Raw genomic sequence first — 23,994 nt, forward strand, 5'->3', positions numbered from 1 at the left:
AATATATATAGGGGTAAGGGATCGAGATATTTTACTCACGGGAGACATATGTACAACTAGCTGAATTGAAAGTGAGTGTGAGAATATCATAAAAATTTTGAAATTGTTAACACATGAGAGATGTTAATTACTATTTTAGTCACTCGTGCTAGTGATTCACAATATTTTATGACCGATTTGATGTAAGAATGGTGGAGCTTAAGTACTCTAGACTTTTAGTTAATTGATTATGTACAAATTCAATTTATATTATTTATTTAGTTAAATATTCTCAACGTTCATTTTTTTCTAGAAATAATTTATAATAATTCACTTGAAATTCTCAAAATCTATCTTTTTGTGAATATGACCGATACTCGCAAATATTTGCTACCAACATAATTTGACGCATCAAGTTTTCAAGTGTTTTTCAAGAACTTTCAATTAAAACTTTTAAAACTTGATTACAATGAACAAAATTCTAGCAGCGTAATCTCATTTGACATGAACAATTCAATAGCATACTCTTTTTTGAAGTCCTTGCATGGCCTTCATAAATTGAAATGTGACTGACAAAAACTATGCTATTATTGAGACTACATTCTTATATAAAAAATCTTGTATGTCATTAACCATTTTTTTATCGTAGGGAACCCGCAGCCACTACCCTTCGGGTGCGCACTGGGTAAACCCCACAGACTCACGCAGATAAACCGCATTTAAGTGACAAGATCTGAACATGAGGCATAATCATAAATTCTCCTCCTGTGGAATTCGAACCTGTGATCAAGATGATAATTATCCCCTCTTTAATCAACTGAGCCAACTCCTGCGGGCGTCATTAACCATTTTTTAAGACTATAAATTGTCATATGAAAGTTTTTTTCTTAAAGTTAAATAGTACACTCATAATCTTTACACACTTGAACCTTTTAAAACAAGAGTTTATTATACACATACCTTTATCTGGACAAGATAAAGTTGGATCGGTTTAGATTAACCTTGTTAGAGTTTCACCTTGCCTTATATTACATATAAAAATGAGAGTCGTGGGATGAATAAGAGGTGTTTGCGGTCCAAAATATGTCTAAGTTAATTTTATACCACCTTTATACTCCACCCTTATCGCCGCTTCAATAATAGTCATGATCAAAACGACCATGATGGTACGACATCATCAATCATGCTTCAATCTCGTAAGCAAATACCAGTGTCACTAATTTCGCGCCATCCCTTTGAAACTTCACGCTAAGTAAATCAAGTAACTAGATTATCGTATTATGTAGTAAATCTCAATACTTGATATATATATATATATATGTGTGTGTGTGTGTGTGTGTGTGTGTGTGTGTTTGTGCAGGGGCGGACCCAGGATTATAAACCTACTGGGGCTGTAGTGATTTTTTTTCTGCGCAATTCTACAAAAATTATTTGAGTAAGCTAGCATATACATGTAAAACGAAAATCACATAGTTCAACTATACTATTAATTTGAAATCCAACATATGCAAAAAGTAAGTAATAAAGATACTAGTTCACAATGACAAATAAAAGAAGATTTACTCACATCATTTGAGCTGTGCCCGACGATTTTTTTGAGCATAAAATCCATCTATCACTTCATCTGGATCAATTTCTTCAGCATACTCCCTCTCAATGTTGATAAGCATAGTGTCTCTCAAATACTCTTCCCCTATTTTATTTCGAAGATCATTCTTAACTAATTTTATGATCGAAAAAACCCTTTCTGTAAGTTGCTATAGATACAGGAAGTGTCAAAATAAGACAAATCAACCTATAAATCAAATTGTACTGTGATGCCTTTCCCGTATCAACTAGTTGTAGACATAAATCAGAAAGAGTAGATTAACCACATCAATCTTGTAATGATCAAGTTGAAGTTTAAGATGGTACATATCTTGTTGTCCAAAATCAGCATGATAAAATGTAGTAGTAAGTGCACAAATATGCTCAATGTCAAATAAACTGAAATTGTTCTTTGATTCCAAAGATGTGTTTAATCTCAAAAGTTGCATAACTTCATCATTGAACCTATAATGTAGCTCTTCTAACTGAAAATCAATTGCAAAATTAAATATATCATAATGATAATGATGTTCAACTGATTTGTCATCTATTTGTCACACAGAACGGATACCATCCATATAATGAGCATTCATATCTGGTACATTAATTTTATGCTTTACACACAACGACGTGACATAATCCAAAAGAACGTCAAAACCCTCATCTCTCAGAGATTGTAGCATTTTTTTTGTTGTTGCAACTAAATCCATTGTATTTAAGATATCAATTGATTTACTTTGTAAGGCTCGACAAAGCAAATTTGTAAGGCCCATGATCTTATGCATCAAATATAGCACAAATAAAAATTCAAATGATTTCAGTGCCTTTAAAGAACCTCTAGATTCTCCGCGCACAGAGTTTGAAGAACTACTATAATTATTAATATTTTCCAACAAAGTAATTATTGAACCAAACTTATCAATGAAGATGCAAATACAATTAAAGTGAAAACTCCACCTTGTAGATCCAGATCGCTATAAATTCTCAATTTGATTAAGTCCCCTACCAGTCTCACGTTCTCCGCTTGCCACAGAATTGTCAACCTCTATTCCATGTGCAGTCTGTAACTCCAACAAGCGTTTAGAAGAATCGACAACAATATTTACAACATTATATAATATAGAAAAGAATTCCCAAATAGAATCTTGTTTTTCAGCTCCGACCAATGCTAGTTGTAAACGGTGAGCAAAACAATGTACATAATAAGCATATGGGAAATCTTTAAGAAATAGAGCCTGTAAATCATTAAATGCACCACGCATATTACTAGCACCATCATATCCCTGACCTCTCATATTATGAATGCTTAAGTTATTCCGTGTGAGAACATTAGATATTTCTTTCTGAAGAGTTAATGATGTTGTATCAGCCACATTAACAATATCAAAAATTAGCACTCACGAATAATACCATGAACATCAACAAACCGAAGCACAATAGCCATCTGTTCTTTATGTGATGCATCTATTGATTCATCAACTAAAATGCAAAACTTAGAATCTCCTACTCCATCACGGATTTTATTTCTTACTTTAGAAGCAAGGGTGTGCAAAATATCTATTTGTACCTTTGGAAATTATACATGGCATTTTTGGTGCATTTTCCAAAACAACATTTGAAATATCAACACTTAGTCTACCAAAAACTTTTTTTATCTCAGTAAGATTACCTCTGTTATGAGAAGTTGATGATTCATCATGACCCCGTAATGCACATGCTTGCAAACTCAAGTATCGAACAACCTCTATAGTAACTCTCAAGCGTACTCTATTCTTCTTTACCTCTTCCAACGATTGACAATTTATGACCTTGTCAATATGTCTTGTAACATTGGTCAACCCGTCAAGAGACCATACTGTTTTTTTTAAGATATGAATTACCTTTTCCAATATGCACCAAGAAAGGAAATCTCTCATTATCATTAACTCTTTTCCGATTCCTGAATCCATCAATAATAAATGCATTTTGTGAAGATGAATCCTTTTCAAATAGAAAACACAAAAAACATAATGCAGCATCTTTCAAAACTGAACAATCTAGCCAAGACCATAAGTTGAACCAAGATGCTTGAAATCGACGACGTTGATTTCCAAACTCAGTAGGTGGATATTGATCTTTATGTAGTTTAGGGTGACATGCTCCAAGTCTAATATATTCACGCCTAATGTCATCACGTACAAGAAATGACGAAGACCCGAATCGCGTTCAAGAGATTCAAGATCAATAGGACTAGTTACATTTGTAGGAGGAGCACTAAGAGTAACTGTAGTTGTGGTTGTAGCAATAGGAAGATCATGACTAGCAATATATGCAACACTAACAGTAGCTGCAGGATCAATGGTAGTAGTAGGAGTGGTTGTAGCAATAGTTGTGGGAGTAACAGTAAGAGCAACACTAGAAGTAGTTGCATGAGTAGTATTAATAGTAGGAAAATAAGAAAATAATGTCTTTTTTTCGACCTTGATTCCTGTAACAAAAATAAAATTCTTTAATAGAATAAATTCACAATGTCTTTAATTTTAAAGAGCACGTAGAGACTAAAATATATATATTTCCTTTTATTATATAATTTTCGGGTGTTAGCATCCTAGCAAATTTAGATTTCAAATGACACTAATAATAAAAAATTTTGTGGTAATCCGACAATTATCACTCATTCTAAGTACCGACACAATCTAAATTATTAAAAAAATGCATTAATATTAACAAATTAACCTATTTAATCTAAATACGTATAACGTGTTGACAATCAGTACTCACAATTAATTACTTACAGATTTATACCTTATATGATTATAAATTAAAATAGAACCTATATATATAATATAAATAAACTAATCTACAAAATTAAACAATAATATAAAACTTACATTGATATGAAAAGTGAACCAGGGAGTCAGGAACGAGAGCGAGATAAATTACTTTATAATTTTATAATAGAAGAAAACATGTGACCTAAATTTTAGTGTAGGGATTTGTTTTTTCAATTAATAGCAGCAACATAGCACAACTGACAACATCACATGTGTTCACATCCGTGCTTTTTATTTTATTTTGTTTCTAGATCTAATGTTTAATGGGCTGTCAAATTCTATAAAGCTGGAGACATGAAAACTTGTTGGGCTGAATATATATTAACTGGGCTTCAAAAAACTTTTTCTGGACTAAATGTATAAAAGGATGGGATTAATACTAAATTTTAAATGGGCCGTAAAACTTTGACCCGGGATGGAGCCAATGCTAGCCCAGCCCACGGTCTGCCACTGTGTGTGTTTCTTTTTTTTGATAAAATGCAATTTTCATTACTCCATTAAATATTGGTGAATACAAATTTTAATACTAAATGGAACAGACTCCCTATCAAAAATGCAATCAGGATACATATACGACACATGTGCTAACTCATGAGCCGGTATATTCATAGATCGCTTCACAAAGAACAACTTGATGTTGTTGGACTGACGGAAAATCTCTCTGCAATCTTCAACCACCATCCCAAGTCTTTATCTCATAGGTGTTGCACTACATTCGTATGACAACCAAACAGTCTGACTCAATCGTGACTTCCATCCATTCCATTTGCTTCGTCCAGCTCAAAGCTTCTTTTATCGCCATTGCTTCTGCCAGTGTGGGGTTCATGAATTCTTCATAACATTTAGTCTTGGCCAGGATCAACTGACCTCCATGATCGCGAGCTACTAATCCCACTCTTGACATCTCTTTCTCCTCGAAAATTGCTGCATCCACCATGATCTTTATTGCATTTTGTTGTGGCTTAACCCAGTATAATGCACCGTCTCTTGTAACAGGAGGTTGTATATGTGCTCCAGTACCTTTACCCTGAGCTAGCTTCCACTGTGAAAGATACTCCCAAGCTTTCGCAACTATTTTCATGGTTGTCCATCTTCTATTATTCCAGACCAGGTCGTTTCTAGACCTTCAAATTGGCAAGCAAAGAATAATAGTTTTTTCTCTCTCGGTTGCTGACTGGTTTACTAGAGCTGTATTTAACCATTTTACAAAATCTCTCATCTCCTCCATATTGATCCATGAATTGAAAATTTGCCAACACACAGCTGCCAACTTACAGTGAACTAAAACATGACAGATAGATTCATTTTCTTCGTTACAGACTGGACATATGTCATCCACTTGAACATGCTTAATCTGTAATTCAACTTTGGTTGGAAAACATGAGTTAGTAGCTCTCCAAATTAAGCTTAACGCTTTTGAAGGAGCTTTGATTTTCCACAAACATTTCCAAAAGGTGCTACTATCCCCACCATTTCGGACTGCTTTCTAACTCTGAATCAATCTATATGCACTCTTGACTGAATACTGACCAGAGTGCTCGTGTTTCCAGCATAAAACATCCTTCTCAAGTTCCTGTTCAATTCTGGTATTTATAATGCAATATTGATCATGTTCTTCAAAAATATATCAAATAAATTCAAGGTCCCATTGTTTAGCATCAGTGCAGAATAAAGAAGCCACCTTCTGTTGTACTATAGTAGGAAAGTTCGTGATAATATAAGGGTTGTCAGTATCTTGTAACCAGGGCTGCTGCAAAACTGACACTTCTTTGCCATTACCTATCCTCCAACACGAACCTGAAGAGATTACTCTCTTGGCTTCCAACACACTCCGCCATACGAAGCTAGGACTAGATCCCAAGTCAGCATCCATAAAATATTTGTCCGTATAGTATCTAGCTTTATATACACGAGCCACCAAGCTATCTGGGTTCGTCAATAGCCGCCAACATTGTTTTCCTAGCATTGCCACATTAAAATCCCTTAAACAACGAAATCCAAGACCCCCTTCATATTTGTGCTTTGACATCCTTTCCCACGCCATCCAACTGATTTTAGACTTGCTTTTCTGTGACGTACTCCAGAAAAATTTGGCCATGCATTTCTCGATGTCTTTAATCAGCTCCATTGGTAATAAGAAAACGTTCATAGCAAATGATGGTAAAGCTTGAGTAACCATCTTCAACAGAATTTCTTTGGCTGGCTTCGACACATTTTTCTCACTCCAATTCTGGATACTGGCCTTCACTTTATCTTTTAAATAACCAAAAACTATTGATTTGTTCTTCCCCAATATATTTGGCAAGCCCAGATACTTAGATGAGTCATCAGCTTCCTTAATTTGCAGATTTTGACTGATCAATTTTTTGTTATACTGAATGACATTTACACTATAAAATACAGTAGATTTAGCTCTGTTAACTCTTTGCCACGATGCTCGTTCATAAACTGCCAACAACTCCATTACTTTCGTTGCCTCTCCCATATTTTCCTTGCAATAAAGATAGTTATCGTCACCAAAAGCATATGACTAACAACTGGAGCTCGCCTGCAAATTTTTACGCCCGTCAGCCAGTTCTTTGATTCATAATGGGTGATTAGAGCAGATAAACCTTCTGCATAAACAATAAAGAGATAAGGAGACAAGGGGTCTCCTTGTATCAAACCTCTGCTTGGCTGAATAGGATCACCCTCAAAATCCCCATGAACTATTTTGTATTCTACTGTTGACACGCATTGCAAAATCAGATAAGTCCACCAATTACTAAATCCCATTGCCAACAACATTCCCCTCAAAAATTTCCATTCAATTCGGTCGTAAGCTTTAGACATATCCAATTTAAGGGCCATGAAACCTTCTTTTCCAAACTTCTTATGTTTTAGATAATGCATAATCTCAAATGAAACCACGATATTATCTGAAATCAAACGACCTGGAAGAAAGGCACTTTGAGTATCCGAGATCACAGTTTCTAGCACTTTTTTCATTCGATTTGCAAGAACTTTCGTGATTACTTTCATAGAAATATTGCACAATGCTATCGGTCTCAAATCTGTCACTGATGTTGGGTGCTTCTTTTTAGGTATTAACACAATGTTTGTAGCATTAAGACTACCCATAATTTCTCCTGTTGCAAAGAATTCCTTAGTCATTGGAATTACTTCTCCTCCTACCACATACCAGTTTCTCTGAAAGAAGGCCGGGGTCAAGCCGTCAGGCCCCGGTGCCTTGTCAGGGTGCATGTGAAATAATGCTTCTTTGACTTGTTCATCAGTAATTGGCAGCAATAGCTCTCTATTTGCTATTCCGTGATCGACTGTGGGATACAGTTCCAAACATCATCACATTTAGTTTTCTCCTCTGTGAACAACTTTTGAAAATACCCCGAAATCAAGTCTTGAAGGCCATTACTCCAATAAACCCACTCTCCCCCATCATTCTTCAACCTTTTAATATGGTTCGCCCTTTTCCTTCTGTTACAAGATTGATGAAAATACTTAGTATTCTTTTCACCTGCTTGTTAAAAATTTGAATAACCAAACACTGTAAAATCTTCCCGAGTAGTCCAAGTTACTTAGCGAGTTGCAACTAGTCAAATAATATTTAGAAAGATAATATATTTACGTATATTACTTTTTTTGGTTAAAAAGTATTCGAAGGCATGACTTTTTTTAAAGGTAAAAAAAGGTTGGAAAAATCAACCCAAAAACTTATAACTAATCACCAGTGTTGTGAAAATCGGTAATCGGAAATAATCGGTAGAGCTACCGATTAGCGACTAATCGGTAAATCGGGGATTAATCGGATACATTTTTTATATTAAAATATATATTTTAAAATTTAAATGTAAGAAAATGGGCTTTGGGCTTCTCGGTATTGTTGGCGGTCTTGTCCAAATACGGCACATACTACTACTTCAATTATACTTTGAGATTTGTAAACCCAATGAACTCTCATTTCTCATATGTTCATCTAGTATTTACCCTATCATTTTTCTCACTTTAGCCGCCTTTATCATCTTTCCCAGTAAATCATCCTAAACCACCATTTTTATACCATTCAAAACTCAAATCGTTGTTTATTCTTCCGGAATTATCATAACATTCAATCACTATTTATATATCTCGTGATAATATATCATCATTACATTCAATCAATATAGAATTACATACCACACACCCTACACACACATATGGCGTTTGATTTTTGAGGATCGATGATTAAGAATGAAAGTTCTACTTAATTCCGACCCGATTATTTTGATTTTCAACCGATTTTGGTCCGATTTTGACCGGATTTTGACCCGATTTCTCAGAAAATGTTTTTCCGGCCATTTTCACTGAATCTGATCGGTAGCCCGCCGATTGGACCGATTAATCGTCAAAATCGGCGATTTTTATAATAGTGCTAATCACACTTTACTAAGGAGAAAAGATTACATGGAGGGTTGCTAATCCAATTTACAGAAAAAGCCGAATACAAAGAATTTTCTTAACAATTTAATGTGCCAGAGCATTACAAAGTCTAAAGATAAAATGAAACTTTAAATTATTTATTGATAATTTATTAACGATTTATCAAATTATTTAAATATTTTTTACCGATTTATTAACGATTTTATAAAAACTGGTCGATTTGTATAATTAAGCTAAGAACGTGCATATATAATTTTTTGTTACAATTTGAAAAAGTGGATAATTAGTTAAAACTGTACGAATTCAAAAATTATATGCCCGTTACAAACTAGACCCCACTCGCGCGCTTTCTCTCTCACTTCCCCTAAAACCTAGGGTTTATCAACTAGGGTTTATATTTCTAAAACCCCCAAATTAACACTAAATTAACACCAATTTCACCTTAATTCCACTCAATTTTATACAATTAGACCCAAAAAAACAACCCCATCAACCCCAATTATGGTAGTATTAAGCCATTCACCAGGTTATGAAGCAATACTAAAAGACTCAATTAACCACTTCATTACGGAGTCTCGAAAAGGCGAAAAGTGTTTTATGGCAGAACGGATGATTCTACACCGGGTAATTCAAACAATGGATGATCCACCACTTGAATTTATTTGGTTTTATGCAGCACTTACATTTAATAGTAGTAGTTTGTATTTTCAAGAGCCTTGTAATAAAGTTGTTGTACTTAAAGACTTGTTTCAGTTGATAGTTTCGTGTTCCGAACCGTGTAGCGGGGTACAACGAATTGCGGTTCTTGCTCCTGTTTTGTATATTTTGTGTAGTTGTTGGAAAAGAGAGGTTTGTGTTAGAGGGGAGATCGAGGGGTTGGTGGAACGGATTGGGAGTTATATTAGTATATGTTGTGTTGAGTGCTTTGAGGGGGAGGGGGATGTGGTTTTGGGCGATAATTTAATTGGGAATTTTGTTGATTTGGTTCGTGTTTGGAATGTGGATCAAATTGGAAAGGGTATGGTGTTGGGTGATGCGTTGAGGTTGTTTTTTCCGCTTTTGAGCGATGAAGTTCGGAACCAGGTTGATGCACGATGTGGAATGGGGGTTTTAGCTGGTGTTGTTATGGTTCAGTTTTTCTTGTTGAGGTTATGTTTGAGGGTGTCAAGAAAGGAGAAGCAGGGTGATTTGAAACTGTCGTTGTATCAAGCAGTTGGGGGATTTCAAAATTCGTGCTTTCATGGTAAGATTTTAATTGGTGCTTTACTGATTAAGTTTCTTGTGGGCTTTGGTCATGTTATTATGCTAACCGTTCGTGCTTTATTAGACGACTGAAATCTGGAATGGTTGTTCATCCTAAATTACATTATTGTTCTCCTGTGATAAACATTTCTGGCCTGACGTTCATTAATATTTCAGGCTATGGTGAAATTTATAGCTAACTTTTTAGTACTTAGGTTTGAGTTGAATGTGGAACTTGGTTTAAAATGATGCAAGTATCAGACGCCACTTAGAAGCAGGGATGTAGCTAATAAAATTAGCTTTGGAATCATAAATTCAGTACAATTCATACATCCTGAACATTCTACAGCAATTTTAAGTTCAAGTGAGGTTTATTAGTTCATAGTATAAGTTTTGATATAAATATATCAAATATAGAGTTGAGATCTGTGGAGACCCAAGTATATTGGAGACTCTGGAGACCTCTGCTACAACCGTTATATTATTTATAATCATGTGACAAATACTAAAGTATGACACTTTCTATCTTTTTATATTAGTGTGTTGAGCCAATGAATAACCAACCCAACTGTAACTAGAGGAAATTCAAATTAGCATTCATAAATAGTTTTATTGTGAATAGATTTGAAGAACATTTTTATGCAACAATGAAAAATTAATCGAGTGCCAAACATTTTAAAATGGGTCACAGGAGTGAAGGTGCAATATTACAGTTTTCATGGGAGGAACATAATTTTATGAGAAATTTGTAGTTTTCTTCAGTTCAACTACAATGTTTAATTTTCTATTTTTACGTTTTTTTGCATAACATAATAGTTTCTTTGAAAAAATAATTATTTGTTTGCAGAATTATGACTCTTAAAAAACGATTACAGAGCTGGAGTTTTTTCCACAAATATTTTTCCTCAACTATAATTATGTTTTATTTCTATTAAAAATAATATAATAAAAATATGTGAAATTATTCATTTGGGCAAAAAAAGATCCACTTAAAAAAATTATAAAGTTTGTAGATAAACATTTTGTGCAGAATCAAGAATCAAAGTCTTAAAAAAATATGAATATGTTGTGATTTTATAAATATTTTGTTGATAACATTTCTGTTAAATAAAATATAAAATTTTATTATAATAAAGAAAAATTATTAAAATGTAAAGTGTACATATATATACAAATTATGAGTTTTTAAATTTTGCTTTCATAATCTTTTTTTATTACATTATGGACTACACTTTTTATGTTTTCTTATCTATAATTTTATTTTTGAATGTAGATATTCAACAACATATCATATTCTTAAGATTATTTATTTAAATGTATTAAAAAATATTTAAATGGAGGAAAATGGAATATATAAAAATAAATATAATATTTTTCATCTCTTTTAGTTCCATATAAAAAATTCTAATGATAAATTTCTTTTAATAAAATTTTGCAACACTTTTGAACTTAGTGTGCAATACTTGTTTTTTTAAATCTAGTACTTTGTCGTGTTCTATACATAAACATGGTTTGCATTATATAAAATATATTTTGCATCATTCTACCTTGCATACACTTATTTGAAATTATGCAAATTTGTGTTGTGCACTTTTTTTGCACAAAATACAGCAGCACCTTGTATCCTGCACTCGGTTATGCACTCGGTTATACAAAATATGCAGTGTAGAACATAGTATTTTTACTATGTATAATGTATTATGCAATACATAGAAAATGGTTTTAATCAGTTTATAAAGTGCAGCACGATGATATATATTATCCAGGAAATATATACACTCACCATGACAAGTTTAAATAAATAAAAAACAAAGAAAAGTGGACCGTTTGATCAGATATAGATGAACGAGCTAGGTTTGGTCTCCAGGTCTCCAAGAAAAAAAGGGTCTCCGTAGAACTTCCTTCATCAAATATATTACTAATACATATATACAATTACAAGTTCATCCGAGGTCAAGTGGTCAATTTCCCCCACTGATCTAAATGATCGGTTGAAGGATAAAGCTAAATGAATTAATGAGCACTAGTCTAATTTGTTATATTTAGCTTGCTAAATTCACTGTTGCCGTATATTAAGGTAATAATGTCAGAAACTTTTTGGGATTTAATTTTTTTCTACTGCTATTGATATTAATCTTGAAACGAATTCAGTGTGATATAATTAAGAGGGCGTTTGGAAACTTGCATTTCATTTCAAACGAGGGATTTCAAATGACAGAATTTGAGTTGTCATTTCAAGTTCTCATGTTTATACTAATATTTGAATGTCCTGGATTTCAAATAAAATCCAAATCCAAATACCCAAACAACTTATTTGATCCAATCCAGAATTTCAAATGAAATCCAGTTGTCCAAACGGGCCATAAAGAGTTTGCTACTTTACAGTTAGGATTTGCTTGAAGTTGTATTGTTTCTAAATATGTAATGTATATGATGACTTCATCTTTGAAGGACGTCTAATAGGTTGAACACATTAATGAAACAAAACTTCCCTCCAACCCCCCCCCCCTCCTTTCGTTCCTCTTTCCCCTTTCTACATGTAACACTGTTGAACCTTTGTTATGTAAAATGTACCTAAAATGTCTAGGCACAGTATTTTAGACATGAACAAATCTTGGAATCTACTAAACCAATTAGAAGTATCATTGTCATGTCACATCTGCATAGAGTTGGGTGAAACTGATAGTATATGGGTTCCCTAAATCTGGATTTCCCTCTTCCAGTATGTTATATTTATTCGTGCTATGACACTGGCACTGACCAGTAGTAAGATGGGGGGGGGGGGTTGTAAAAAAAGTATGTTCATGCAGTGATGTATATCCATTCAAAATGTTTTCGAATAATCTATCAATGGATGTTAAGTCATCCTAATTATGACTTCCTGTTACAAAGTTTCACATTGCAAGATCAAGCTTGCAGTGCTCAATTAGTTACATCTTACATGTGGCAGTGATTGGTTGCGGACCTCAGCTTAAATTTTCCAAACACACACACACATTTTAGAATTTAATTAGTGTTATAAATTCCTCACCATATTAGTAGATATTATGTTTTCCTTTTTATTTATTTTAGTATAAAATTGAATGCTCTAAATTCCAGTTATTAAAAAAAATATCGGAGGCAGGTTCGTCTACATAATAGAAAAGGCCGTTCGTGGAAATATCAAAAGTATCTAATATTTTGGTGGTTACCAATCATAATTACATAGCAATTAATAAAATGAAATATTGTTGACCCGAGTTGTAGCACTAAATTTCCATGCGAATTAAATTCTTAACATTTCATATCTATTACTTACCAAAAGGTTTCTAAGCCCCTTTTCAGTCAATTTTCTTTCGCGAAGCTAGGGTTTTGATCTTACATCCCTTGAACGCTTCCATTTCTTAAATTCTTTCCCAGATATACCTAATAGAGTCATTGATGATTTAGTTATAATTATGGCACCACTCAAAATGAATATTCCAACTACCTATACAATCGTCAAGCCAAGCCTTACCAAGGACGATGAGATGATGCTGACAGATTCAATCAAGATGCTTATGAAAGAGCTCCAAAGTGATGTTCCGGATTTGTTTAATTTTCAAGCACATTCTCTCCGATTGTATAAAAAATTTGATGATCCACCTTTTGAAATCATTTGTTATAATTTGGCGATGTTATACCATTTTTATATGTGTATCCGTAAAGACCCTGTTTATGTTGCTAAAGAGTTGTTCGAGATGTCACGTTTGCTTTCAATTCCATGTAATGCCTTGAAGAAGGTTGCTGTAATAGCTCCGATCATTCAGGTTCTCCACAAATCTTGTGTTGGTTTATCAAAGGCTGATGTGTTCTTGGGAAGAGAAATTAAAAATTTGTTAGAAAGAATTGTCAGTTATATCGTCTTGTACTGTGGTATGGAGGATCAAAAAAGAGAGATAGAAAAATTATCGTATTGTTTCAAAGATTTGATGCATGTTTGGACAGTGAATCAAGTTGAGAGTGATCGTAAACCTGTGGACTATTTAAGGTTATTTTTTCCGCTTTTAACTGATGAAGTTCGACATCAGTTAAGTGTGTGCTACAAGACAGACTGTTTAGCTGCGGTTGTAATGGTTGAGATATTAATTTTAACCGTACAATTCAAACTTAGTTTTGGGGTTGATGGTGTAGACTATCAAATGGAGATAAGGGCATGGGTAGTGCAGACTTTGAAGGAATTCAAGAACTATATCTTTTACGGTGAGGTTCTTAATACTTGTTTTAGATAGTCAGATTTTATTTCATAAAAAGATATTTCATATATGACCCTTAGTCCCAGATGGAAATGTGGGGAAACTTGTTCAGAATATAAGCTTAAATATGAGTGCCAAATGCATCTCCAATCATGATCTTGTGGGGGCCTCGTCGGGGTTGTTGATAACCCAAGTTGGATGCATTTGGGACAGTGTACATCAGGCTAATGTTGGATTTAGGATAGACCCAAATTTTAAATCATGACTCGGGGTTTGACCCAAGTTGTTATATATGGTATCAAAGCCATCTCTCGGAAGCTTCTTGATACAAGTTATCGGAGGTGGGGCATAAAGGTTGGTTCTTGGTGGTATTATCCCATAGTGGCAGTGATTCAGAAGTGGGGACACCAAGCCAGCTTGTATTATCCCCCACAATGGTTATTTGTGTTACTTGTATGGAGCATATGATGTATATTATGCAACCTTGTAATGAACAATGAGGCTTTTAGTTTATTTGATACTGCTTAACAAGATTATACTACAAATAGCTATTTTAGGTTGTTCAACTTTTAACACATGGTGCAAATAAAGTAATTGTAATGCAAATGATCTTTCTAAGAGCATCATATTGTGGCTAGAAATTAGGGATCATACACACACTTTAATCAGGTATAGTTGGGACCCAGAACCAAACATAGATCTTGCTTCCTTTCTTTTCCTTCAAGATTATTATTGAATAGAGAAGAGCTTACATACGTCTCTCTTGACATATCTTTATTATGTTTTCCAGTATAGATACCATCTTAGTCTAGAAGTTTCCTAGAGAAACAAATCTCAACTTCTCTGACTAGGACAAAGGAACCAGAGAAGTACCCTGTATTAGGTACCACAACTGACGAATGTCTGATCTGTAATATAACTAGGAAAAATTGGACTGTTCTTTGAACTAGAATAAATTGAATCTTAACCATAACTATTTGTATTGTGCCTTGCTCTTTCACTTGCAGCAAATATTATTATGTTATCTTCTATGGTCTAGAAATAGGCTGTCAGTGGGCCTTGTAGAAGACTGGTTTACATTCCCCGTGCCATTTTTTAGTCGTAGATATATATATTCCAACATCAACTAAAAATCATATTATTTAAATTTTTTATTTTTCATGTTGACATGCGATTTGATAATTCTGTATGCAATCCACAATTCTAACACTAGAAGAACTATTGGTTCCTTTTCTGACATTTATAGTTTTTACCTCATTTTTTGGAAGTTTTATTTTTAATATTCCATTTGCATTATCCTTATTTGTCGTTGGTGTTGCCTGTCAGATATGCTTCTCAGAATGATGTTGGAGCCAAGTTTGCCTGTTACCACCTTATTGGTTAGTATTCTTATGCTTTCATGTAGACTCGGTAGTTGGTAGCAGAGGCATAGTTACTAAGGACTGAAAAGGTCCTCTGGGGTACCCTCACTTTTCAGCCTTTTTTAAAAAATAAAAGTTAAAGCTTATTGCATGTTCACGATTGATGCTTGTACTCACATGCCTAATGACCTAATTATACATGTATCCATATTTGAGTTCATAATTTGCTATTATTTAATTTAATTAAATGTTCAGTAGTAAATTATCTACTGAAATATCTATTAAATGGTAAATTTATTATTCAAATGTATAATTAGCAAATAAATAATCTCACATTTTTACATCATAACTCACTTGTCTTCATTATCCTTCACTAAATAAATAGCATTTTTCTTGTTAATTTTCTAGTATTGTTTCTTAATTCTGTCGTGCTCATATTATTAATTTCTAATTTTTTGTTTTACGTTTAGATTAACGAAGTATTTTCTGCCTAGTATAAATTTTAACTCCCCCATAATCAAACGTCTGACTCCGCTACTGCTTGGTATTAGTTTGATGCTAAATGTCATTTACTGACTGATTGTTATATGAAGTACACACCAATACCTTAGGAGTGTCTTTAGCCTCCATCAAACACAAATAGATTAGTTTTGCCTTTGAGCTGGTCACTAGGCTGCTGTTTCCTATGAATGTCCGAATTTCCAAACCCGGTACTTCTACAAAAAATTAGACATCTATTTCCTGCATAAATGAAATTACATGGAATATTGTACTCGATGTCAGATACTGGAATATATCCTTCAATAACATGTTTCATGTTCGCAGAGTTCTGAGGAAGAAATACCTTTAAGACGGGTGCTATACGATGCTGTTTTGCTGGGCGAACTTCCATTCTTAAAATCTGGTAGGTTCAGTCAGCTGCATGAAAGCCACTTAAAAAATATCTTCTTGGCATGGCTTCTTGTTGCAGACAATGCCATAGATTTTGCGAGGTACATGATTACTTGACTTGATTACGGTTTTAGCAAAGATGCAAAGACAACATACCAAAATATTTTATAATAGTTAAGAGATATTTTGGACCACAGGGAGCATGTAGCAGCGCAAGACGCCATAATCGTTTCTTACACAGATGCTTTCTCTAGATCTGACATTCCTAACATGCTAATTGAATTGGTAGCGAATCAAATCGGGATGAAGGAGAAACTTAGTAGGCCAAATACAACCACTCCTAAATCTCTTATTAGTAAGTTTGTTTATTTATGCGCTTTTATTTGAATAAAAATTTATGTTTTGGTCCCGTCATTAGATTCTTATTGTGCTACATATTTTTACGTAGATGACAAGCCTTCAATCTTCCTCGCCCCTTCTCTTCACTCCCCTTATTTTATTTAGTTTTGTTAGGCAAAGTGATCTTGCTGCGTATGTTAATTAAACATACATGCTTCGTGAAGAAATGAGACTGTTCTGTCTTTTGGTATTTCAAAAGCAATTTTTTCTCTGTATGTCATATATATATAGGCTTAATTTTGGTATCTTTAGTGAAGATATAACTTAAATATAAATTTTCTTTAGAATGGAATATGACTTGAGCTACATTATTTTCAGAATGGCTATTGAGCCTCCAGGATCATGGGATTAGAGTTTTTGAAGATTGTTCTACATTACATGCTAAAGCTATTATGTGCAGTTTAAGACAAGACTATGGACTCCTTGGATTCAAATCGGCTGGTGATTATCCTACCCCACACACCTTCCTTGACTTGAATGGGGCTAACAAGGTTTGTGTGGATCAGGAGATGGTTCACTCTTTACATAGTCCGATTTCGACTGTTGCTTGTGCAGTGAATTTAACATCAACACATGGGAGAAGGAAACGTGATGAAGAAATGAACGAAGAGGAACCGCAAGCTAAGATTGTAAAGTGTGATTTTCGTAATTCTCCAGTCACTGTTATTTCCTTGCCTCCTGCCTTTGGCGACCCTTTGATTAGTGGAAGCCAGGGTTACAATACAGCAAGCGGATTGGGTACGGGGGATGAGAAGAAAAGAAGTCCTGATGATGCTGACGAGGAGATGGAAGATATAGAATGAAAGAAAGAATCTGATGCAGCTCTCATGCGTAGAAACTAATATTAGCCAAATCTATTATATGTTTTCTTCAGTAGAGGGTTAAAAAGACAGATTCAGTAGAGGTTTTGGACAACTTGCTGTGCACCGTTTCCATAAACAGCATATGTAACCTCCTCTGTGTTTTGTTTGTACTGGAGAATGCACAATGCAAACTTTTTATCCTTTGCTGCATATGTAGCAAACTAATTGCTTTGTCTTCTAGAGGATGCAGAAGATACTTCTGTTATTTTATTTTTACTTTTTAATGTTATGGAAAAATTGATACTTGCTTATTATTTCTTGGATGATTAAAATATCATGTAATTCTATTTAGCCTGCAGGATGTGTGAAGGGCTAGCCTTATATTATAAATGAAACTTATGCTGCATGTTTCTGACAGTGAACAAATGTGCTTGCACATAAATGGTTTAACTAGCCATAAACTATTTCACTTAAAATCCAACCGAGTCATATATAATCGCGATTATATAGATAATTATTTACAGTTACATATAATGATGTCCTGAACTTGAGCGATGAGTTACATATCAAGCAATTGCAGCCTACATATATGTAATATGACCATATTTTCTCGGTTAAATCATCCTAAACCGATGTCCGTCAATGCTTACTCTATGATGGCTATTAATTTCTTCACTGTTCTGATGGCCTTTCCTCCTGTTCATCTCCGAGTACATCTCGTCTATCATTGGTTTCCATAGCCGAACTCGAGCATTTATAAACCAATTGGACACCTGATTATGGGCAGTTACAGGTCAAAGGAGATGCAGTATTGAACTTTAGAACAAGGCAGATGATTGTATTAGAAGTTCAGGGCATGTAAAAGTTAATTATGATTGCATTAAATCATCAAATATAATTTTACTCTGGTACAAAGATATCAAACATGCTGCAAGCGTGGGGGTTTGATATTCGATCATATTAATGCTATGGGGCTCCTAATGAAAACAAACATGTGCAGGACCTGGAGTTATTACCTGGCTTCTGGTCAATCCACTTTTTACAGCAAGCAAATGCTTCTCAGCATCTTTGGGATACCTGCAACACATCATTTCAAAGTTAAAGCATACTCTCTTTCTAAGTATTGATTTCTGACAGTGCACACGATATATTAGATTCTTTCTGTTGAACTACTTACGGGTGAAGAAAGTTTTGAAACATCCATGCCCTTAGAACAGAGACTGATCTTTCTGGCAAGCCTCGCTGGGGTCTCCATAACTGATGCTCTTTTCTTCTTAACTGCTGGAGAGCCCACTGTTTCTGAATAAAAGAGGTTTCAAATGACATCTCATCTTCTTTTCTACCTCCTTCATGGAGACGTGCTCCCAGTGCAAGGACAGACTTGCTGATTCTCTCCCTCAGGTTCTTATACAATATATCAACTGTTTGGAGAGCGAAATGAGCATGTATATGAGGATCCAGTTCAGTTACGGAGTGGAATGCAGATGTTACTTTATGAATTTCATCCAAGCAGTGATTGTACTGATTGTCGACCTGAGTTCAGAAAAAGTATAACAATGTGATTAGTCAAAACTTAACAGCAAGATTTACATTCCCCCCAACTTTCTCTTTGTACTGACATGCAATAAATTTTAAATCCCTATTCTAAATAATGAAACTTGCACTAAAATGTTTTGTCATTTCTGCATTGTGATACTAGCTTAATTATAGAGGTTATGTCTTCAGTGGAGTGATGATAATTACATGTGTAAAGTCAGGCTCATACCATTTGCAGTAAATCAAGCAAGTTCTTCCTGGTTTCAACGTCCTGTCCCTTTACCATGAGGTAATTGCCATTATGAGAGCTGTCAGGATCCATTGGTGTGTAACTTCTTCCAGCATCTTGACTTGAAGAGCATGGAAAATTTGTTCTAGAGCCGGTTCTACTAGCAAAATAGCTTAAACGGCCTGAATTTCCAAAACAATAGGTAGCAAGTTCAGAAAATATTTCTTGCAAACCTGTGAGAAATCTTGATCCAGATAAAAGGCATGAAAGTTGGACAGGTTGATAACTAGAATTTGGAGGAAAGCTAATTTTGTTGCAAGAAGCTTGCTCTGAAGTTGAACCACTAATCTCTGAACAATGTTCTGGATAAGTTGGGCAAATAACTGTAGGCTGTGATATAGAATGACTCGGTGATAGCTCATTGCTATATTTTGATGATCCAGAGGTGTAATCAGAACTCATACTTGTATTTTCCGCATTTGTCCACCGAGTTTGATCCATGTTCCCCATATTTCTTAAAGGTTGAAGTTCTGTTCTTTCAGGAACCGGCCCAGCAAATTGAAGAGCAACAATATTGTGCAAGTCCCTTTTACTTCTTACATTAGCATGCCTCTCCTGGTACCCATGGCTTCCAAAAGATCCAAGTGAGGATTTTCCAGTATCAAAATAGTCATTTGAAACAAAATTCTCCACCACTTCTTGAGTGCATACTGGAGGAGTTGCTGTCTCTTTACCATTTATATTCACAGACTTTGCATGTGCAGCAGAAAAATTAGGCATTTCGATCATATGCTGAACCTGATTTTCAGTATTACTGGTTGGATACAATCTTCTCATTGAGAAATCCTTGTCAGTGACTCTTTCCAGCTCTGAACTCCTGGGGGTGAATGCAGTATAAGTAGGAACCTCCGCATGATATTTCCGGTGAGGATGCCACTGGAGATGATTCAGAAATTCACCTTGTGTTAAGCAGAGTGCAGGAAATTCAGCCATTATCTGATTTTGCTCATTCAAATTGTGTAGAGTTGGCTGAAAAATGGAAACTGAGGTTGCACATGAAAACTTATCATCCTCAGTCATAGTGTTCGGGAAGTCCACATTCATGGGCACTGTAAATGAATCCATTTGTTTTTCTATGTAGAACTAGATCCCTCTTAAGAGCTGCAAACCTCTACTTGCATACGAGCCTGCTTTCGTATTGGAAAAATGCTTTAGATGGTCCCAAAAGTCAGAAATGTATTAGAACAAAATAATTTAAAGGATTCCGCTTGTCAATGCCAACTTCCTGTAACAAAATACGTATCAAATTCAGTTAGATGTGGAGAATTCCCCTTACATATCAGTTTCCCTCCATTTCCTGACCAGGTAAAGAATATACATCATCTCACAGAAGCCCTAAAAGAACAGGTGCTACTCGGAAACTGGCTCAATTTAAGTTTGGTTAATTACATGTGTGGAAATTGACTCAACAAGTATAGAAACTTGATATATATCAACACAAAACTATGTGACTGAATACTTGACAACTTGTTTAACTGCGTACAGACGCTTGAAATGATATCCCAATATATACCAAAATCTACCAAAATTATTCTACACGGCCTATTTGTTCAAAACACGCTTTATGCAAATATTTTTATTTAAATGAGACACACAACAGTAACACTGAGGTTCCTCCCCTTGGACAAAATGTTAGTGCTCCCTCATCTCAACAAGAAGCGTTTCATCGTGGGGAAGTAGTATACAATTTCAAAGGCCAAATTTCAAGTAAAACTACACACTACATCAGACAAGTTTAAAAGTAAAACTACACACTACATCAGACAAGTTTAAAGTACTATTGCATTCGATAGTCATGTTATCGCATTGCTCATACAATCCTTGCGTAAAATTATTGCATGTTTTCGCGCTTCTATGCTTTAACAACCATATCCAGAGTAGTTTCCCTATCATAGTAAACTAGAGGCAAGAAAATAAGCCTAAACCAACACAAGGATGTTCCATTACATACTCAAGTCCTAACTACAAAACACAGAGGCTGATACAGCTACTAAAATATATAACAAAGAAACTAGTAAGTGAACAATAAGACACTCTAAATATGAATTACACTTACTAACATTTACTACATGTAAGAAGCTTACAGTAAATCTAACTATGCAAACATAGAAGCAAGGTAAATGAAAGACAACAAGGGAAATAATGTGAACTTACCTTGCAATGATTTGCAGAACAATTGTGATCTACCAACAAATAAGCTTCATGGACTTTAAATCTCCTTCAGTAGGCTTGTCACAACTACAATAATTTAAAATGATGGGCTCAAAAAATCTATGCAGTCACTGAGTTTTCTAATCAAAAGATAGATAAATGGTTGCTAGTGCTTGTAAGAGGGACACCATATATATGTATTTTTCCTAAAGAACCCAAAACAAGGGAATTCTGCATAAAGTTCACAAAATTTGTTGGTTTCCTTTTTTTCCAAACAAGCAAATAGTATAAAATATAAAGCTAAGCAAGAATGGTAATATTGTGAAAGAGATTCTACTATTATTCTTCTTTAGCAATGAGAACAATATGTAAAAGACTAAAAGCTAATACAAGCCTTCATGCATTAAAACATACTCAGTATCCACTCTGCAGAAAATGACTAAAAGCTATAAAAGCAAGTTGAAAAGTAAGTTTACTTGCTTGCATGAAGGAGAAAAATAAAAGTTTTGTTCATTTTTCATGACCCCAAGACCAAGAATGTGAAAATTCAGAGTGAGGCCCTATGAGAAAATCATGATATGAATGTAAATATACTCTCATAAAACCAAAACACAAGACAGGAGAACACAATGTCCACTAGATATTAAAGCTAAAAACACAGAAAAGAAAAAAAGAGGTCTTGTAAACTAGAAGGACAATCATCTGAAAGAAACCATTAAAAGCAAGAAAGAGAAAAAAGCCAAATAAGGGGTCTCTTGCAGAACTAGTAGGATAAATGGCATGGACCCATATTAAATATAGTGACAAGAAGAGCCACACAAGAGTAAAAACAAGAATATTTGCACTGATTTGGGTGGGTAAGAAGTGTTTTTTTAAGTAAGAACAATTTTTCAACAACAATATTAGATAAAAAATGTAAAAAAAATGCAATTTAAATTAATATTACTGTTCTCGCATTAAAATGTGTTCTTCATAGATCACGACTAGTCATCCTTAACAGTTTTTTTTACCGTGATAACAGTGAAAACAATTATTTTGCGTTCAAAACCATATAACTATATAGGAATAAAAATGCACAAAATATGCATTCACCGTTCTCGCACTAAAATGTGTTCTCCGGGGATCACGACTGTGGTCGACCTGATTCACACATGTTTTACATACAAATTTACAGCTTCACATATGTGTACATTCATAAAGAGAGAAGGGCATTACTTACTACTGATCTTTAATGGTGCAGTGCCACTCATTTTTGTTGCAGCCTTAACAGAGGACCCATGCTTCCCTACTAATCTTTGAACACTGATCTTCTTTGTCCTTCTCCTCTATCAAACATAAAGCTATATATAATGTATATTCCCACACATGCTTTGTTCAAACTCCTGCTCATGGCAGGCCTTAAAAATTTGTGTTTCTTCATTTTGGAGGGGTAAAAACTAAAAATCTCAAAAAAAGTTTACTTTTTAACCATATATAGGTAACAAGGCAAGTCTGAAGAGAAAGAAGAGTAAAAAGAGTAACAAAGTAATTTACTTTTTGATTGCATGGAGTCTTGAATATAACAAGTAGAGAGTTAAGGGGAATGCAGTTTTTTTAGTTTTGATGTGAGAGGAGAGAGTGGCACTGTCTTTTACTGCACCAGCAGTGACCAGCAGTGAGTAGTAATATTGTACTTGCACTTTTACAAATCTATTTACATAGATTTCATGACGATGCAATGCAAACAAGAAAGCAATCAAAAGCCATAAAGTCATGGAGATTATTGTATGTTTTTTATTTAGTGAAAAATATTTGATAGATTTATTGGTGAAACAATAATTTAAAGCACCTCTAGTTTCTAACTTTCAAGTTCTTTCTACACAATAACAAGGCTTTTGGTTGGGATTCAAGGGTTCAGTACTTCAGTTATTTGACATGCAGTGCTTTTTGCTTTTTTCCCGTTGAAAACTGTTACACGTCGGCCTTATCTTTGACAATTTTATAATTCTCGACATCGCGTAAAAGAAAAAGAAAGATACTGTTATACGAAGATACATTGGGTGACCTGCAATTCTTTTGCATTGTATATTGGTAAAAAGAATAATATTAATTTTTTTGTGATTATGGGGATCTCACTCCTACTTTTCGCATTTGAAACAAAAAACACATCCTCATTACGGATTTTCACGTATACTAACGCATAACAGTACTGCAACAATCATCTCGTCCGGATTATAACTACCCATCTTTCAATTTCTTTTTTTAATGCACAATGTACTTAATAATAAACGAAGAACGTTGCTGCAACAATAACAAGTGATTGTTACAATTTTG

General features: G+C 34.4%; 5 protein-coding genes across 7 annotated transcripts; 1 reads left to right on the forward strand and 4 right to left on the reverse strand.

The window, feature by feature from the left end:
* Positions 1-1,547: 1,547 nt before the first annotated feature.
* On the reverse strand, positions 1,548-2,276 carry LOC141673248 (uncharacterized). The gene is made up of 3 exons (XM_074479979.1): positions 2,127-2,276; positions 1,851-2,051; positions 1,548-1,736 (listed from the first exon to the last, which is right to left on the reverse strand). The coding sequence occupies exons 1-3, from the start codon at positions 2,274-2,276 to the stop codon at positions 1,548-1,550; spliced, it is 540 nt and encodes a 179-aa protein (XP_074336080.1).
* A 264-nt stretch (positions 2,277-2,540) lies between these two features.
* LOC141673249 (uncharacterized) lies at positions 2,541-3,515 on the reverse strand. Its single transcript, XM_074479980.1, has 2 exons — positions 3,134-3,515; positions 2,541-2,962 (listed from the first exon to the last, which is right to left on the reverse strand). The coding sequence occupies exons 1-2, from the start codon at positions 3,513-3,515 to the stop codon at positions 2,541-2,543; spliced, it is 804 nt and encodes a 267-aa protein (XP_074336081.1).
* A 2,491-nt stretch (positions 3,516-6,006) lies between these two features.
* LOC141673250 (putative mitochondrial protein AtMg00310) lies at positions 6,007-6,843 on the reverse strand. The gene has a single exon (XM_074479981.1). The coding sequence runs from the start codon at positions 6,841-6,843 to the stop codon at positions 6,007-6,009; it is 837 nt and encodes a 278-aa protein (XP_074336082.1).
* A 2,286-nt stretch (positions 6,844-9,129) lies between these two features.
* On the forward strand, positions 9,130-18,048 carry LOC141671962 (uncharacterized). 2 transcript variants are annotated; one of them, XM_074478433.1, is made up of 5 exons: positions 9,130-10,038; positions 15,578-15,630; positions 16,438-16,604; positions 16,701-16,858; positions 17,221-18,045. In XM_074478433.1, the coding sequence occupies exons 1-5, from the start codon at positions 9,297-9,299 to the stop codon at positions 17,703-17,705; spliced, it is 1,605 nt and encodes a 534-aa protein (XP_074334534.1). In that variant the 5' UTR covers positions 9,130-9,296; the 3' UTR covers positions 17,706-18,045. The 2 variants fall into 2 exon arrangements, with proteins under 2 accessions (XP_074334534.1, XP_074334533.1); XM_074478432.1 differs by lacking the exon at positions 9,130-10,038 and adding an exon at positions 13,332-14,258 and having other exon boundaries at positions 17,221-18,048.
* A 146-nt stretch (positions 18,049-18,194) lies between these two features.
* LOC141671961 (homeobox protein ATH1-like) lies at positions 18,195-22,965 on the reverse strand. Of its 2 annotated transcripts, none has more exons than XM_074478431.1 (6): positions 22,901-22,965; positions 21,685-21,768; positions 19,471-20,755; positions 18,883-19,238; positions 18,722-18,782; positions 18,195-18,478 (listed from the first exon to the last, which is right to left on the reverse strand). In XM_074478431.1, exons 3-6 carry the CDS (start codon positions 20,593-20,595, stop codon positions 18,320-18,322), a joined length of 1,701 nt encoding a protein of 566 aa, XP_074334532.1. In that variant the 5' UTR covers positions 20,596-20,755; positions 21,685-21,768; positions 22,901-22,965; the 3' UTR covers positions 18,195-18,319. The 2 variants fall into 2 exon arrangements, with proteins under 2 accessions (XP_074334532.1, XP_074334531.1); XM_074478430.1 differs by lacking the exon at positions 22,901-22,965 and adding an exon at positions 22,158-22,606.
* Positions 22,966-23,994: the final 1,029 nt, after the last annotated feature.

This window comes from Apium graveolens, chromosome 7 (genome assembly GCF_009905375.1).
Source record: "Apium graveolens cultivar Ventura chromosome 7, ASM990537v1, whole genome shotgun sequence".
In the NCBI taxonomy this organism is placed as follows: Eukaryota; Viridiplantae; Streptophyta; class Magnoliopsida; order Apiales; family Apiaceae; genus Apium; species Apium graveolens.